The following is a 16,112-nucleotide window of genomic DNA, read 5'->3' on the forward strand; positions in this document are numbered from 1 at the left end:
GATAAATCATTATCATATGTATGAAAGAAAAATAAGTAATACACTGTTTACTTTCACTTTGATAGTAATTTCTACGGGAAATGTAGGTCTGATGTCACAAAGGAAGTATTATTGTTGGTTGATTACGCGGAGAATTATACCGTAAAGCAAAAACAGTTTTCTTTGAGTTTCAAATGGGGATGGGAAACTTCACTGCGGCAAAAATTGTTTTTTTTTTTTCGCTTCAGGGGAGGGTGGGTGGGTGGGAAGCTAGGGAAAGGGGTGTGTTAGGGAGGATGACTTATGCCATTATAAACACCACTGATAGACAAAACAAGAAAAGGAAAAATCATGTTTTTGTATAAACTAATTTTAATGACAGTTGTGATAGATAGATAGATACAGAGATACATATGCCGATATGAACATATGATATTTAGCAAAAAAACTCAAAATTAACAAAAACCAACACCACAAACCAATAAATCTATTCATAGTTCCCATGCAGTATGGATAGAACCTCACTCAAACAGACCATGGCATAGGTCAGAAATGAAAAAGAATTCCTAGCTTATAAGAGTCAAATACTGCATGTAGGGGCTAACCCCCAAAAAACAGGACGGTCCTGTACTGTGACTTTATTATTGAGATGTGTAAACCTTTTTACACCAATCAGTAACAAAATAAAACTCACAAAACTCTGTTCATGTCATTACCAGGGATACCAAATATTCTTTCAGTTGAGAAAAGCATTTGTACTTAAGAACTCCCTACTTTAAATGAAGAGAAAAAAAAAACACATGGATTTCTTAGTTAAGATTGAGAGGTATTTCCCATCAGGGCAAATACCTATCTATGGCTTGCATGTCAGGCTTATGCAAACTTCCTGTCCAACATACGAAACATAATTAAAGTGTCCCTACGGTGTTGTTCTCGAGGGGACTCACACGATGATGATAACAACATATAATACAAAGTCCTTTAATAAACAATACTAGAGAGCAGTATAACTGTGTGCTTGGGGGATCATATTAAACCTTCGATGGCTAAACAATTAATTTAGGACATTTAATTTTGAGCCGACAATCTTCAAGGACATTACCCACACGATGGACATGTAACGAGGAGTCTTGATCGCAGCATACCTTAATACTTAGTCCTAAAACAAGCTTGATAGTCTCATAGTACATAGTAAACAAAGTGTTTCTTTACATGATGTAAACAACTGAGAAGGAAAAACTTGAGACAGGTTTATCGTTATGTAATGATGGAATTCATGGACATCGTTGAGCCATAATGCATTGAAATTTATTGATCAACGGATGAAATGTGTTACTATGTGCAAGATAGACCACAGACAGAACATTGTGTTCATTTGTAAATGTTAAATGAGTTGTGTTAAGCTCATTTAGCAGGTAACTGTACAATGTGTGTACTGTAGATAAATGCTAACATACCATAACGTGTTACTACCGAGTCAAGCAAAGTGAAAGAACAACAGTGCATTGAGTGTGTGAGACTGAGTACCGAGTCATGCTAGAACAATATGGATAGAATATGTGCTGATAGAACACAGTGTGCTGCTGTTGCTGTTGAGTCGATCAAAATGAGTAACTATGTATTGTATATGTGTAGACAGAACACAGAGTGACGCTCTTTAGTCGAGCAAAATTGGATAACTATGCACTGTGAACATAGTGCGATGCTGTTGAGTCCAGAGAGATCGAAAATAACTATGCCTTCTGTATGTGTACACAGGTGTGCTAGCTACCGTTGAATCGAGCAAGATTGAATTACTATGCATTGTAAATGCGTAGGCTTAACACAGTGTGTTTCTGTTCAGTCCTTCAAGATTGAATAACTATGCACTGTGTATGTGTAAGCTTAACACAGTGTTCTTCTGTTCAGTCCTTCAAGATTGAATAACTATGCACTATGTATGTGTAGACTGAACACAGTGTGTTTCTGTTCAGTCCTTCAAGATTGAATAACTATGCACTGAGTATGTGTTGAATGAACACAGTGGGTTTCTGTTCAGTCAAGCAAGATTGAAACACTATGTGCTGTATGCGTTCACAGAACATAGCATGCTACAAGCGAGTCAATTGCTATTGAACTAGTATAACATGTATAAACTAGATATGTATACTTTTATTCATATACAGTTTAATGAACCTACTCTATGTACTGTAATGTTAAGTATGACATTGTACATTGTTGCAACTGGTAATCCCAGAAATAAAGTTGAATCCTTATAAACATGACCGGCAGGTCAAGAATAACAGGACAACCCTGGGGAAAAGTGTCTGGGTGCCACAAAAGTTATGAAATTTAATGTCTTTTAAACAAATTCTCATGGTCTGGTATTCTATGCTGAAGCTGACACATATTGAGTGGCTAGCTTCTGTAGTTCCTTTTCCTGGAAGAACAATAAGAAAAGGAGAGAAAAAACAGGTTAAATTGGTAAAAACAATCTGCTTCTTTTATTTCTGCTTTCCAATGAGGAGAAAACCTAGGTCTGTTGATTTAAAAAAAAATTGTCAGTTGCATATAAAAGCTCCGCCAGGTTTAACTGTTAAGACTGAAGAAAAACTTGAAATGAGTGAGAATTATATATGATGTCGTCATGGCAACCATGTTTTTGACCTTTTCAAGCGGTAGTCTGAGTCGGGTTGTAACCTTGCGTCCGACTTTGACCCAAGATCTACGTAATATTTTACAAATAATTAGATACTGTACCTTTCAATCTAAATTAAATACATCAGAATTGTAGTACAACAGGGTTGTCCAACCTTTTGCAGAGGAGGGCCACATGGAATGATTATGATGAAGGAGGGGGCCGCATGAACCCTACGCTCGATTTTTTGCCCGAAGCCCAAGGCAACAAAATGTGAGCACTGCGCGCGGAGCACACTGATTTATTTTCCTTCCTGATAAAACAGTTTAATAAAGTCCAGCGGCGCCCAAGGGGGACCCCCCTTCCGCTGTGTACCAAACCCCAATGTATCTAGCAGTCTACAAATTGGGAATAAATGGTTTCATATAAAAATGAACACTTGAAGACTGTTGACCTACGATACTTTATTTCAGTTTATTGACTCAGTCAATCCTTAACTGTCCTTTGATACCATCATACTTGCTGGAATGTTTTGTATTGTAATGCCGTTTGATATTGTATTCCTTGCATACTGCTATCCTCGAATGACAGATGAGGCATGTGATATTCCCGCTACTTTCCGAGACGAAGTAATCGTATGTCCAGGAATCCTTTAAAACCCGACATTCACGGTCCATTTTCTGTCAGTTTGTGTGCGTTAAAATGTGCTATACGTATTTTCGTATGCCCAGATACTGCTGAAAAAGGTGGCATTCTGCACGCATATGACTGCGAAACAAGTGTTTCTACGTATGAAACACACGTTCCGCGATGGAACACAAAACCGGCAACGCTGAATCCGACAAGTGGAAGTACGGTAGCCAATATACCTCCCGTGTAGCCAGCTGGTTCGACGTCAGAATTAGATAGCAATCTACGTATACGAATTGTTAATAAGACTAGTGGTTGGTAGCAGACAGAGGGAGTGTCACACAAACTGACCTGTATGCAGTTCTGTGGACACAGAAGGTTCGAATGATTGATTACATAGCTTCAAATTGTTATCAATAAATCTGCTCACTAAAATTTCGCACCGTAGAGCGTCTCTGGCGGGCAGGACGCAACCCTGCAGCGGGCCGAACTGTGGCCCGCGGGCCGTAGGTTGGACAACCCTGTAGTACAAGTTCACCAGGATGAGTACCACCAAATAAATTTCTCCTAGTATGAGTACTTGTAAGTACAAGTTTAAAGTACAACTATGAGTACTCAATCTGACACTATTATCCATACTGGATATCCAAAATGACCTCAGTAAGAGTACAAATCCACGAGGGACAGTTTTGAGGACATGTGATTTATACACTAGACTACAAGTACAAGTACATTAATTAATGTGACACAGTAAACCATCAGTTTCAGATCAGAATCCTTTCAGCACATTTCATGCACCATTCCATGAGGTATGGAGATTTTGTGTCCCACACATTTGTTTTAAAGTTATGTACTATTTCATCATATATGTTAGAATGTGACAGTTGAGCATTCACTCCATTGTTTCTGCTGTAATTTTGGTTGAATTCAATTACGTTTATCTGTTATCTTTCTCTTTAATAAAGGTCCAGTTATTCACTGTATCATCTGACACTATAGCGAATCAACCCACACCACCTCTTTAAGCAGCGATGGATCTTGCAAAATGTATTGCAATTTGGGCGAGACTGACCGCAGTGCCTCCCGGACGTTTCCTAAACTTTGGCCAACCACAGACACACAGGCATCTGACGGTCAAGATGCAAATTGTGTCTGACCGGCGGACGTCAAACTCCTTCTGACTGTTATGACCTTAAATGCTCAACCTCGAAGCAGTATTGTGACAAATGTATCTAATTTACGGGTCCACGTTAGGGCTGCTACGAGGCGCACAAGAGTGGAAACAAGTCAAAGGTAATAACTGTGTGCATATATGATACATATACCGTACACACTAAATGTCCTTCGTCATGTTTTATTAATTATAATAAAGAAAAAGAAAGCATCTTTTGTATATGCTGGATTTTGTGTGCAATATTTATTCATGTATTCATGTACGTATCTTCTTTGTGCATAAATTAATTTCAAATGACGTAGTTCCATTTTGTGACCTGGATCTAAAATGGAACTTGATCATGTTTTTTTTTCCTTCAAATTTGAAGAAAAAACTTAACCATTCCTTGGAACATCTCATTAAGATCAAGGTTTCCAAGCAACCTGGCATTTATGCTTTTATCCAGACTTGATTCCAAAAAAAAAAAAAAAAAAAAATTAACAGAACCTTTTTCAACACTGGGAGGATTGAATGTGTGGGTACTTAAGTGAGCAAAAAACTGGAACAAAAAAATGGATTTGATCCATAAATCAATGTGATGTAAGAATGCTTGCCATTATATATTCATTTTATTCTTCATTACTATATGATTATATAACATGAAAATTTGATTCAACCGACAAAAATGATTTAGCCAAAAATTAGCTAATTTCTTAACTACAGTTCATCTTTTGAAAGACTAGACAGTTCTATTTTTGAAGTAAACTAACAAAATTTTTCCACTGCGAGATAATGCAGATCTGACGTAAATTATTATTCCGATTTTTTATATTTTATTAATTTATATTTAATATTTTATCAAAGAAAAACTATTATTCCAGACTTGAGATATGATTGTTTGAATGTACGGTAACGGTATCTTTTAACCGATCAATTAACCTTGAAAGTTGGATCACAGTATGATGTAATCAGGCTTATTCCCTCAAACGCTTAACTTCAAAGCTATTATAATTCCTCTTGTTGATTTAATCCTCCAAATGTGATTCATTTGGAATGTTTACCTATCTGTCTACTGTATGTTCTTTGCAGTTAGAATTTCATTACAAATATCAACTTTTATTTTTTTAAATAATTGTTTTTTTCATTTATGGAGAAATGACTAAAAGAGCCAAAAAAATATTAAAAAATTTGACAGAAAATCTGATTAATTGAGAAAACCAACTTGATTTTAATATTATGTCGTCGGATAAAAACTATTTAATTCTGACCGTAATAATAGGTCAAGTGTTTTCCGGGTCCCTCGTTTCAAGACTTTAATTTAGTGTATATAGTAATAAACTGATGAGTCATGATCTCTATAGACATAAAATTTGAACGCAACTATAGAAAAACACAAAAACAGACAAATTTCGAAAAATCACAAATTATGGGTAAGTTTGATGATATTTGTCTGATGAGAGATTAAAGCAATGAAGTTATTTATGGTTCTGTTATGGCCTGGAGGATAGGTCAATGGGTGGAGGTAACCCCTTATACTATGAGAATGACTATGGGTGCCTAGTTGCAAAAATGGTGCTATATTTTGCAGCTTTTGAAGTATAAATTTCTGTTCAGTTTTTTTTCACATATTGTTCTGCAATTATCAGCTATTTCTTTTCTACTTCTTCCAAATTTTTGGAGACCTTCCAAAAATATTTTTGGTGACCATAGAAATGGCTTCATCCCTCCCCCCCCCCTTCCCTACATCCATTTGATCACATTGCTTGGATTTGTCCTAATTTGTGATAAAGAAATTTGCTTTTTGAAAACCAAGCAAACTTGAGGTATTGCGTAACAACAACCAGGTCATTAAGAATATATTGTACATCACGGGCTATGTTGTTGAACGTTAAACAGGTCAAGAGTAATAAAACATAGATAATCACGGTCTTGAATAGTATTGACAAATTTATATAGATTGTCGTGCAAAACACACCAATGCCGTAAAACTGCCAAAACTCACAAATACTGATCAGAAATTGTTGGCAAATTTTAACTGTTTTCATGACTGGCTGTAGGTACATATAGTATCTGTATGGGGTATCAGCCCAAGACACCATCCACTGGTAAATTCTGACCAATTTAAAGAGTTTTTTTCTATTATATTTTCCTGGTGAATCAGAAATACAGTAAGAGTTATAATTAAAGCGGATACTATGTACACTTGTGACCACAGTTCGCCTGAACGGTAAATACACAACGGGCAAATTTTGTAATGATTTTATCTGGTTGTCCCACAGGAAACCAGGCCTTATGTTTCCGTTTTCCGGACAGCAAATTTGGTTGTCCCAGAAACTAACTACCGTTTGAAATTTGAAGCAAACCACTGGTCGTTCGCTGGACAACCTCCACGGCTGATTTTGGTCAGAAATTTGGTTGTCACGGGCGACCGGACTACCATTAAAAATTTGCTCTCTACATGTTGTACATGTATATGACACTGGTTCTGATTACAGACAGTATTTATACAGTTGATGGCATAAATTATATCAGTAAGAGTCAAATTCCAGTTTCTTTTCATCTTTTCTTATGGATTTCTTATGTCCATGTTGATTAAGATTAAGATTAAGATTTTAGAGAGCTAATACGGTTTCTCAACAATAAAGTGCATGGAGCAAATGGGGAATCAAACGTAGCTTTTATCTTCAAGGACCACATACATTACACACAAGAAACAACCAACCAAACAAACAAACCACTAACCATATCAAACAAGAAAACATAATTATTATAAAAGTATATCTAGTAATGTGTTCATTTACTCCATCCTCTCCCCACCCCCCCCCCCCTGCCCCCACCAAAAAAGAAAGAAAAGACCACTGAGTTTAAGGCACCTGCATTAAAATCAACTGAACAATATTTACTGAAAATAAAACAAGTGCTTAACTTGGAAATGGTAAACCAGCGATCAAGCACTCAATCTTATTTTACATTTATTCCCTTCTAATTGTATTTTGCTACTAGCTTTTCCGAGAAGTCCAGATATTATTGCTCTTGTTTCCATTTCATTACTTTCCATCTATCACGTATTCTGCAAGAGACGACAGTTTACTTTTGACAGAGATATGAGAAACTCACCTTATTCTGAAAAATTCTCCAAAAAAAAACTTATTAATATTCAAAAGTCATAAATTTTTTTTAAAAAATCCTAAAATATTAGTTGTAAAATATTGTACTGCTTGTTTGCTTGGTTAATTATGAATGTACTGCATCCGTTATTCATCTTAAAAATGAGCAAGTCGTGATATTAATAATTCAACAGCTCACAAAGTACAGCTGCCTGTCATCAAACATCCTGTAGATGAATAAATAGATACATTTTTGAGGAAATTCATCATGCTGACATGTTTTTTTATATTTCAAACCTAAGAAACACAGGGGAAATTTCTAATGTGTGACTTCAACTAAGTTAATACTACATGAGAGCTTTCCAGCAGTATGTGATGGTTAATAAAAGGAAGTTTGGTGGCGGGAGCGGGGGGGGGGAGGGGGAGGGGGAGGAGAAGGGGAGAGGAGGTATCGTCATATGCATATTAATTTTTTGTTATGTTATCTACTTTTTGAGAGTTACTGTATCTATAAAGGCTGCATAGTATTACATATTCAATATACAGTTTGTGTTATAACATTTTTCTTTGTTTGAATTACCATCATTTAATTGTCATGTTTTATATTATAATTTCAAGTGTTTATTTCCCTTACGTTAATGTGTCAGTGTGTCAGAATCTCTGTATGGAAAGCATTCCCTTTCCTTGTGCGATCTCAGCACATATATGGTTTTTTTCCAATTTGCCACAATCTGTATGTCCTTAATAACATTTGACTCAATTTTAGCTCACAAAGGAAAATGATACTTTTAAAACTACCAAAAAAAAAAAAAAGGAAAAAAAAAGGAAGGAATTTGCATGAAATTCTACAGCTTAATATTGACAGCTATGCAAAGATTCCCTATCTATCAAAAGTTCAAGGATAAATCTAACCAGAAGATTATAATAGCCCAAGGAAAGCTATTGAAGAACATTTTGTCAGTTAAATGAAATCACACACCAGCCTAGTGTCAAACACTCGAGGGAACAATCAAGGGATAAGCAATTGCCAAATTGGTTACTGTAAATTCAATCAACCATATTTTCACAGTTTTAGGGACTGAGATATTGAAATAAGAGTTTTCATCTTGACACTTTCTGACAAGTTGAGGAATTATTAATCTCTTCTTCCATGTAAGCTGTGACAGGCTGTCTGCCTCTAAAATACCCTCGTTATTCTCGTCCGTCTTTTAAACGAAACAAAACGGACAAGTTAACTGAATCGTCGATGCGGGTGACCAAAAAAAAACGATACGTGCAAAACTGCAGTGAGACGGAAAAGGGATATAAAATTTAAAAAAAACCCAAAAGAATCATTGGGAGGGAATTTCCACACTGTGTGTTAGATGTGTTAAGACTACGAAAATTCAATTATTTTTGCTAATTCTGTCGTGGCAGCTGCCGGACTAAATTTAGCTACCCGTACGAGAGAGACAGAGTTGAGGGGTGACATGGATATGCCGTGGATATGAGGGACCACCATAATTACTACCACAGTCTCCGGAAAGTGCTGCTCGTAAAGATCGAGAAGATGAAATCCCGAATTTCAGAGAGATAGCGAGGATCGCACTTTTGGGGGGGAGGGGGGGGTGAATTGGCCGCAACGTGAAAGAGGAGAATAAATTGAGAGAAGACTGGATGAACTGCTCCATTATGCACACACATAATGGGATATGGGGCATGTTGGAGTGCACTGATTCTTTCCGCTTTCTTACATTCATCTCTGAGCACGAGGACAGAATGTCAAATGTGACGGAACCGATGTTGTGACCCACGTAGCATTCATTCATTAATCGATCAATTAATTAATTGATTAATACAATAGTACACTCCGGGACGATATAGATATTATCATTTATCCGATAGACGATGAACCAACTCGCTCACTTCGAATGCTAACGACGTTCAACCGCTCGATCTCTGACAGTACTTAAAAATATCATTTGTACGCAGCATAAGTAAAACACTAAACAGAATGCACTTTTTAGTACTGTGGTTTCTCACACCAGCTATTCGTGGCAAAATCTTTCCCGGGCACATGCGTGTCGGATTAAATTACAGAGAGAACTGACAATTTCTTAAATACTGGCAAGAAAAGAAAAATGTGAGCGAAAGAAGAAGAAGCATGATTAAATTTGAGTTCCAAATTATAGTGACAAATGTTTTTCTCTCACTCTCTTTATCACTCATTCTATGCTTTCTTACTTAACCCATGTTCTTTTCTAATACTGCAATTTCACAGGACTTCAGGTGCAATGAAATTTCATAAATCAAATGTGTCGCACGTTTCTGTACATTCCTGTGCGTACCATACTCTAGTCGGGAGTATCGCGCTGTTTTTTTTACAGCATTTGAATGTAACAGCAGGAAACCACTTCTAACTCGCCAATGTTGGAGTTTTGATGAGAGCATCAATCCATAGCAACCTGAGTACATAATTTTGACTTTTATCTTTTTCGTTTCTAGGAGGAAGTTGTCTCATGCTCTTCTTATATTATATTTATGGTGGGCAAATTTTTTATCCGTGGAACAAAGTACTTCTAATACTTCTTGAAAAATGTTCAGGAATGGATGAGGGGGAAGTTGGAGATGATGGGTCTTGATTTATGGCTGATATTATTCGAGCTATAGTAATAGTGAAGAACTGTACGAAGGATAGATACCCGGGGCGAATTAGCTACGACTAAGTAACGGCTTTTTCGAGATAAAAATTTGGAGGGCATTAATCATCCCTCACATAATGCAGATATGCATTTTTTATACAGAAGCCAAAAAAAAAAAAAATGAACAAAAAGTTTAAGGGAAGGTGGTAATGTGTCTCATTTACAGATATTGGTAATGTCAGAATGAATAATTTGGTATTTTTAGGACTTACCATCGAAGCTTTTGATATTTGAGATATTACTGCATAACTTTAGTACATGAGTCTGAAGATGATATGTTATATATTAATTGTCATGTACTTTTAGATACCAACATACTAGTCTAACGAACAGGAATTTCTAGCATTGAAAAGTTCAGGAAAACCAAATTGTTTTGTTTTTAATAAAAGATTCTGTTCTCCAGAGAATTTTTCATTCTTTTCTCAAAATGTACTGTACACCCCATAGGCTAGTGATTTTGAGTTAAGGTAATGTACAAACCCAGACCCTTAAATACACGACCATATATTTTCACCATGTGATATTCACAAAAGCTTCTGAGGTGAAAATACTGTAGGTTTAAAAATTTCAGTCCATAAACAGGAAAATATTTTCTCCCACATCAACCACATCAAAGACACTTCTTTCCATTTCCAACTTAGATTCCTAGCTAGATTCCTAAGGAGGAGGGTACTGTGGTAATGATGAGGTCACAGCACAAAAATGTACCCAATTATGGTCAGTTACTATAGATTGGAAAGTGTATATTATGTATGGGATCCAGGTATTAAAGAAAAGCAACTTTAGTATGTCTAGATATGTCATACTTAAAGCAAAAGAGATCAATTTGAGCGTTATTAATGTTTCCATAGAGCTATTGAGGTTTTCAAGTAATTAACCTTTAAAAAGTATATATGCTTCTTTCAGGCTTAGAGGCATCTACTCTACATATCGAATATTATATTCACCAATTCTGAAATTTCAAAAATCATGCTGTTTACAAGATTTTTAGATTTTGACCAGTATTGTCCTCAAATAACTTTTGACCTCTACAAAAACAAAACAAAAAACAAAAAGTATTAACCAAGAACTCATTAAGGATCATTCCAGGTATGAGATTCCCCGTAGCTTTGAAGGGAGTTTAGCTTCTTTGCAAGGGTTTTGGATTTTCATTTATGGCTCTACCCAGAATTTGTAGTAGGCTAGTACTAATTCGGGGCCATCTACAAACCAAATGTGAATTTCATGCAACTTGCACATGGTGTGTGCTATCTTGTGTATAGACCGACGCACGTGACACACACCAACACGTGTCCCTGATTTACAGTACGTTCACACACCCCACACACGTGCCATCTTTCACCGCATAGATTACTTTTGCCTTTGGCAAAGGTAAGGAACAGGAGATAAATATGTCTAGGGACTGCAACTTATCGATCGAAGGTTACAAGGCCAAGGGAAATTAAATAAATCGTCCTTAGAACAACAACAACAGAATTGAGAAAAAACGATATTTTAGCAGAAACGTTTTTGCAACAAGGATGTCGGCATCTCGATTGTGAGACGGCATTAATTTAATTTACGTGAACTTAAATTACATTAGCAGCGGTTCAGAATAATAAGCCACCCTCACGAGTCCATCAGAACTGGCCTGTCTGTAGCCACGTTTGAACACTACAATAAATATGCTAATATATATATGTGAGGTAAACAAAATTGCTTATTAATTTAATAATTTACTAGTTAGAATCCCTGGATGCGAGCAAGTACTAGCAATCTATATTTTGCAGTACGGCAGGCACACTGTAACAAGTGTCTACTGCACAGTTACATGAAATATTCATATTATCATATTTTTAATTTTCCTGAATGCAAGAACGGCCAGCAAACTAGCATCTGCCTGGATTAGAATGCTTTTTTTTTCTTTCTATTGTTACTCTCTTTTCCAAAAGTGTATCTTCTTTATAGTATTTGGCCTAGGTGGCATACTCCTATTAGAGTCTATATCCATCCACTCGATTGTTCTACTTCAGGAAAAGTGCCAAAAAGCAGCAGGAGAACATCTTTTTCGATATGTTATCAATCATGATCTGGGTTTTTATTACTTGCATGTTGAAGAGCATGAATGGAAGTACATGTGGTGCAAAAATTGGGTAAATTGAGGCAATTTTAGACCCCCTTTAGGCCTCCCAGGAGCAGCATACAAAAATTGTTTACTACTGAGTGAAGAGGTTTGTTTACAAGTGGCAAAAACTTCCGGCTCTGATAGCAAAAAAAATCTGCGCGGTCATGGTACAGAAAATTGATGGTGCCATGAAAGGCCAACTTGTCAGCTATCCGGTGATGGGTAGTGTTTAGCTAGTGAGAACTTCTATCTAGAATTAGAGACCACATTACTTTTGTGATTTAGTGTGTAAGTCAATGGGGCTTTTAATGGGCGTATGGTACCCCAAGGTGACATTTGCCCTGTTTACATTTGACCGCAAGCATGGTGTTGGACCTTGCACTTGGGGTTCAACTTGTAGTGTCAAATGCAGATCAGACCCGATCACCCTGAGTTTAATAGTCATGCGATAGTCAAGGGTCAAGGTGAGGATCAGAATCCATGCTCAATGTTAAATTTGTAACATAATCCTAGCCCAGGGTTGACCTGGGATCAGCGTTGACCTTTGATTTCCATTGTCATCTTGTTACATGTGTTATTTGACACAATAGTAGTAGATCATAATAGCAGGGCTGAAAATTACAAGTCTAAAAAAAGTTGTGAGCTTTTTTTGTGCTCCTACTAGAAGACGTGAAGTCTTCATTTGCCTTTTCGGTGATTGTGAGCATGGAGTCTGACACTGAGCACAGGGTGAATGTAAACACGTGAGCACAGGGTCATGTAAACACAGGGCCATCTAAACACGTGAGCACAGGGTCCTGTAAACACGTGAGCACAGGGTCATGTAAATGCAGGGTCTTGTAAACATGTGAGCACAGGGTCGTGTAAACACGTGAGCACATGGCGGTGTAAACACAGGTCGTGTAAACACTTGAGCATAGGGCCATGTAAACACAGGGTCGTGTAAACATGTGAGCAGAGGGTCGTGTAAACACGTGAGCACAGGGTCGCATAAACACGTGAACACAGGGTCGTGTAAACACACGGCAGTTCAAAATGAATTCATCGGATTGTAATGTAGAACACAGATTGAATATAAACGGGGCCTTTGAGATAGAATCACGTTCAAAGAAGCGACGAAGGTTAAAAGATAGGAGAAGATATTATCCGATACTTTGAGTCTGAACGACTTTTGGTTCGATGACATGAAGGAGAGAAGATCGCTGGTTTACATCTATCAAAGAGACTACAAGAAAATAACTCGGAGAGATGCAGTTACCGAAGATATTACTTGAAAGAAGAAAAAAAAAATAAGGGTCAAGATGGAAAGGTCATAAAGGGTGCAACAATATGAACATTAAGATACATAAAGATCTCAAAAGCTCTTTAGAGAGCAGAGTTTGCATGATAGAATGAGGCGGTACAGTAGCTTGACGTACTGGAGATGACCAGTTACCCTGGGAGGTCAGTGCCAAAAGGGTTACTGGGTCATTCTAGACATCTTAGAGACGATAGAAACTCGTTGAATGGCGCATGTCTACAGTAGCTTGATGAGACAGACTCTGTACATTTGTTAATATCCATAACAAAGTGTAAATTAATCATTTAGATAACACCCATGTTTCAACAAAGTTTTAATACACTTTTTCTGACAAAAATTCTCTGCAATTGTATCATTCATTGTATTGCTCACCGCAGATAGGTAATTTCCTTCTGGGATTCAATAAAGTTGACTATCTATCAATTACATATCATTTCTCGCCCTACTGTAGAGTCTTACCGTACCTGCACAATTTGGAAGATGATACCGTATGTCCGTATGGACATGCATTTTTAGACGCTGTATTACACATCAACTACCGATCGCATCAAAGACTGTCTCCATGGTGACAACTTAACCATCCAATTATATCAATTGATGACCCACTGCTACAGATAGTCTAGAAAATGCACTTCCTTTGATTAAACTCAATCAGTCAAATTTATGTCGTTTAACCACAGAAGGACTCTACGATTCCTTCCTTCCGCTCGTAACGTAAAGGTTTTTACTGCGAAACGTAACTTCTATCCGTCGATAGGCTTGCCTCTCCCCTGTCATCCGCTCACTATACTCACAACCAACCTACCATAAATCTCTTGTTTCGCTAATTTCCCCTTCCAGGGAAACCCGAGCGCACGGATCCTAATAAGAAACCAGGCATAAGGAAAACCGCTTCCTTTCTAACCAGCTCATGACCTGCCTCTCAGGTTGCAGAAATACCGAAAGCAAAAACACCAAAAAAAACAAACTTAAACCCCTGAGGAGGTAAACAGTATGCTCAGTGGAGATCAATGTTTTTCTATTAAATTTTAGAACTTGGAAGATGTAGTTCAGTATCATATTAAAAAAGCCAAGGGTATTAATCTTTCCGGTTAACTACAAAAGCTGCCTCTTTTCTTGGCAAAAATACACTCGCCATTACCCAGTCCAATCTCTTCTAATACTTCGAGAAAAATTATTTGTCAAACTGCGTGGACACCTTCTTGATAAAGATGAGAAGACGGGGAATCTACCAAACGGAAAAACTGAAATATGTTATCCATACACATATATAATTTTATATTTTTATTCAAGCTGCGTCCATTTTATTTTACGTATTCATATTTTAAGGGGTTTTGTTATTTTGTGACTTAAATTTACTTAAAACTCACTTTTTTCTTCTTAGGAATTTCACTGCAAATCTATATTATTTTTTAAAATTATTCCTTCGTTTATATATTTATACATATTTTATATTAATATTTAAGCTGTGTCAATTTTATTCTTCATATTCATATTTTAATGGTTTTGTCATTTTGTTGTCATTGTAAAGCGCTTTTGAACATGCTTAAGCATGAAAAGAGCGCTATATAAATTTGGTAAATAATAATAATAATAAAAAGTTGCTACTAATAATTAACATTTTGGGGTTGAAAAATAAAGTGGGAGGGGAGAGGGTGGATGAGGGGGGTGGGGCAAGAGGTTTGAGCAATAACAACCATGTCTGAGTCATGAACAGAACAATCTAGTTCATAACTTGATATGGCCAAAGTACTGATTAATTCAATAAAATCGCTTTGATCGTCTGGCAGTATGTAGTACCAGGTTGCCGATTCAGGAAAAAAAAACAAAATTAAACCGTTATTTAATAGTACAACCTTGAAGGTACACAATAATCAAAGACCTAATTTATAGCCTAAGTTTGCCTCAGAAATGCAATATTTCAAGTCTCAAATTTTGTTTTCTTTCTGAGGATCGGGGGGGGGGGAGTGGGGACCCCCATACTGTACCCACTACACGGTAGTCTGCTTCTAAAGACTCCAGGACCACACCCCCCCCCCATAATAAAATCCTGGATCTACTCATAATTTCCCATAGATTTTAATAGCACTTAGGCAGCAGTTGCTACAATATTCCAGAGTTGTTCATCAATGGAGGAGGTATGATAACAGCCACACTACATTATTCCGAGTTAAAACAAAAGAGTGATCCATCTGGCAAATTGCAATTTACTTTTAAAGTAATCAAGAGAAATGGGGCAGTAGTTCATAAATGATGCATACATGTAATTAACATATTACAGTAGGTTTTATTTTTATACTTCTTATACTTTTTTTATGTTGATTGTTAATTTTTTTTTTTTTTTTTTTACTTTTATACTTAATTTATGCTGAGGACAATGATTGAGAACTCTTACGTAGTTTATGTGTTTCGATCTGTGATGGATGTTGGATAATAATGTATTGTCATGAATACTGAATAATAATGTATTTCAATATGTGACGAACATTGGATAATAATGTATTGCGATCTGTGATGAATATTGGATACTATTGGATACTA

The 16,112-nt window shown here is 36.6% G+C and overlaps 1 protein-coding gene across 1 annotated transcript in view; it reads right to left on the bottom strand.

Annotated features, from left to right (window-relative positions):
* Positions 1–328: 328 nt before the first annotated feature.
* LOC139978661 (coatomer subunit epsilon-like) overlaps positions 329–16,112 on the bottom strand; it is a 40,470-nt gene continuing 24,686 nt past the window's right edge. Inside the window, exon 11 of the mRNA XM_071989041.1 lies at positions 329–2,398. Within this exon, the coding sequence (XP_071845142.1) occupies positions 2,348–2,398 (51 nt within the window). The 3' untranslated portion in view covers positions 329–2,347. The remainder of the gene's footprint in view (positions 2,399–16,112) is intronic.

The sequence above is a fragment of the Apostichopus japonicus genome, chromosome 13 (genome assembly GCF_037975245.1).
Source record: "Apostichopus japonicus isolate 1M-3 chromosome 13, ASM3797524v1, whole genome shotgun sequence".
NCBI classification, from domain to species: Eukaryota; Metazoa; Echinodermata; class Holothuroidea; order Aspidochirotida; family Stichopodidae; genus Apostichopus; species Apostichopus japonicus.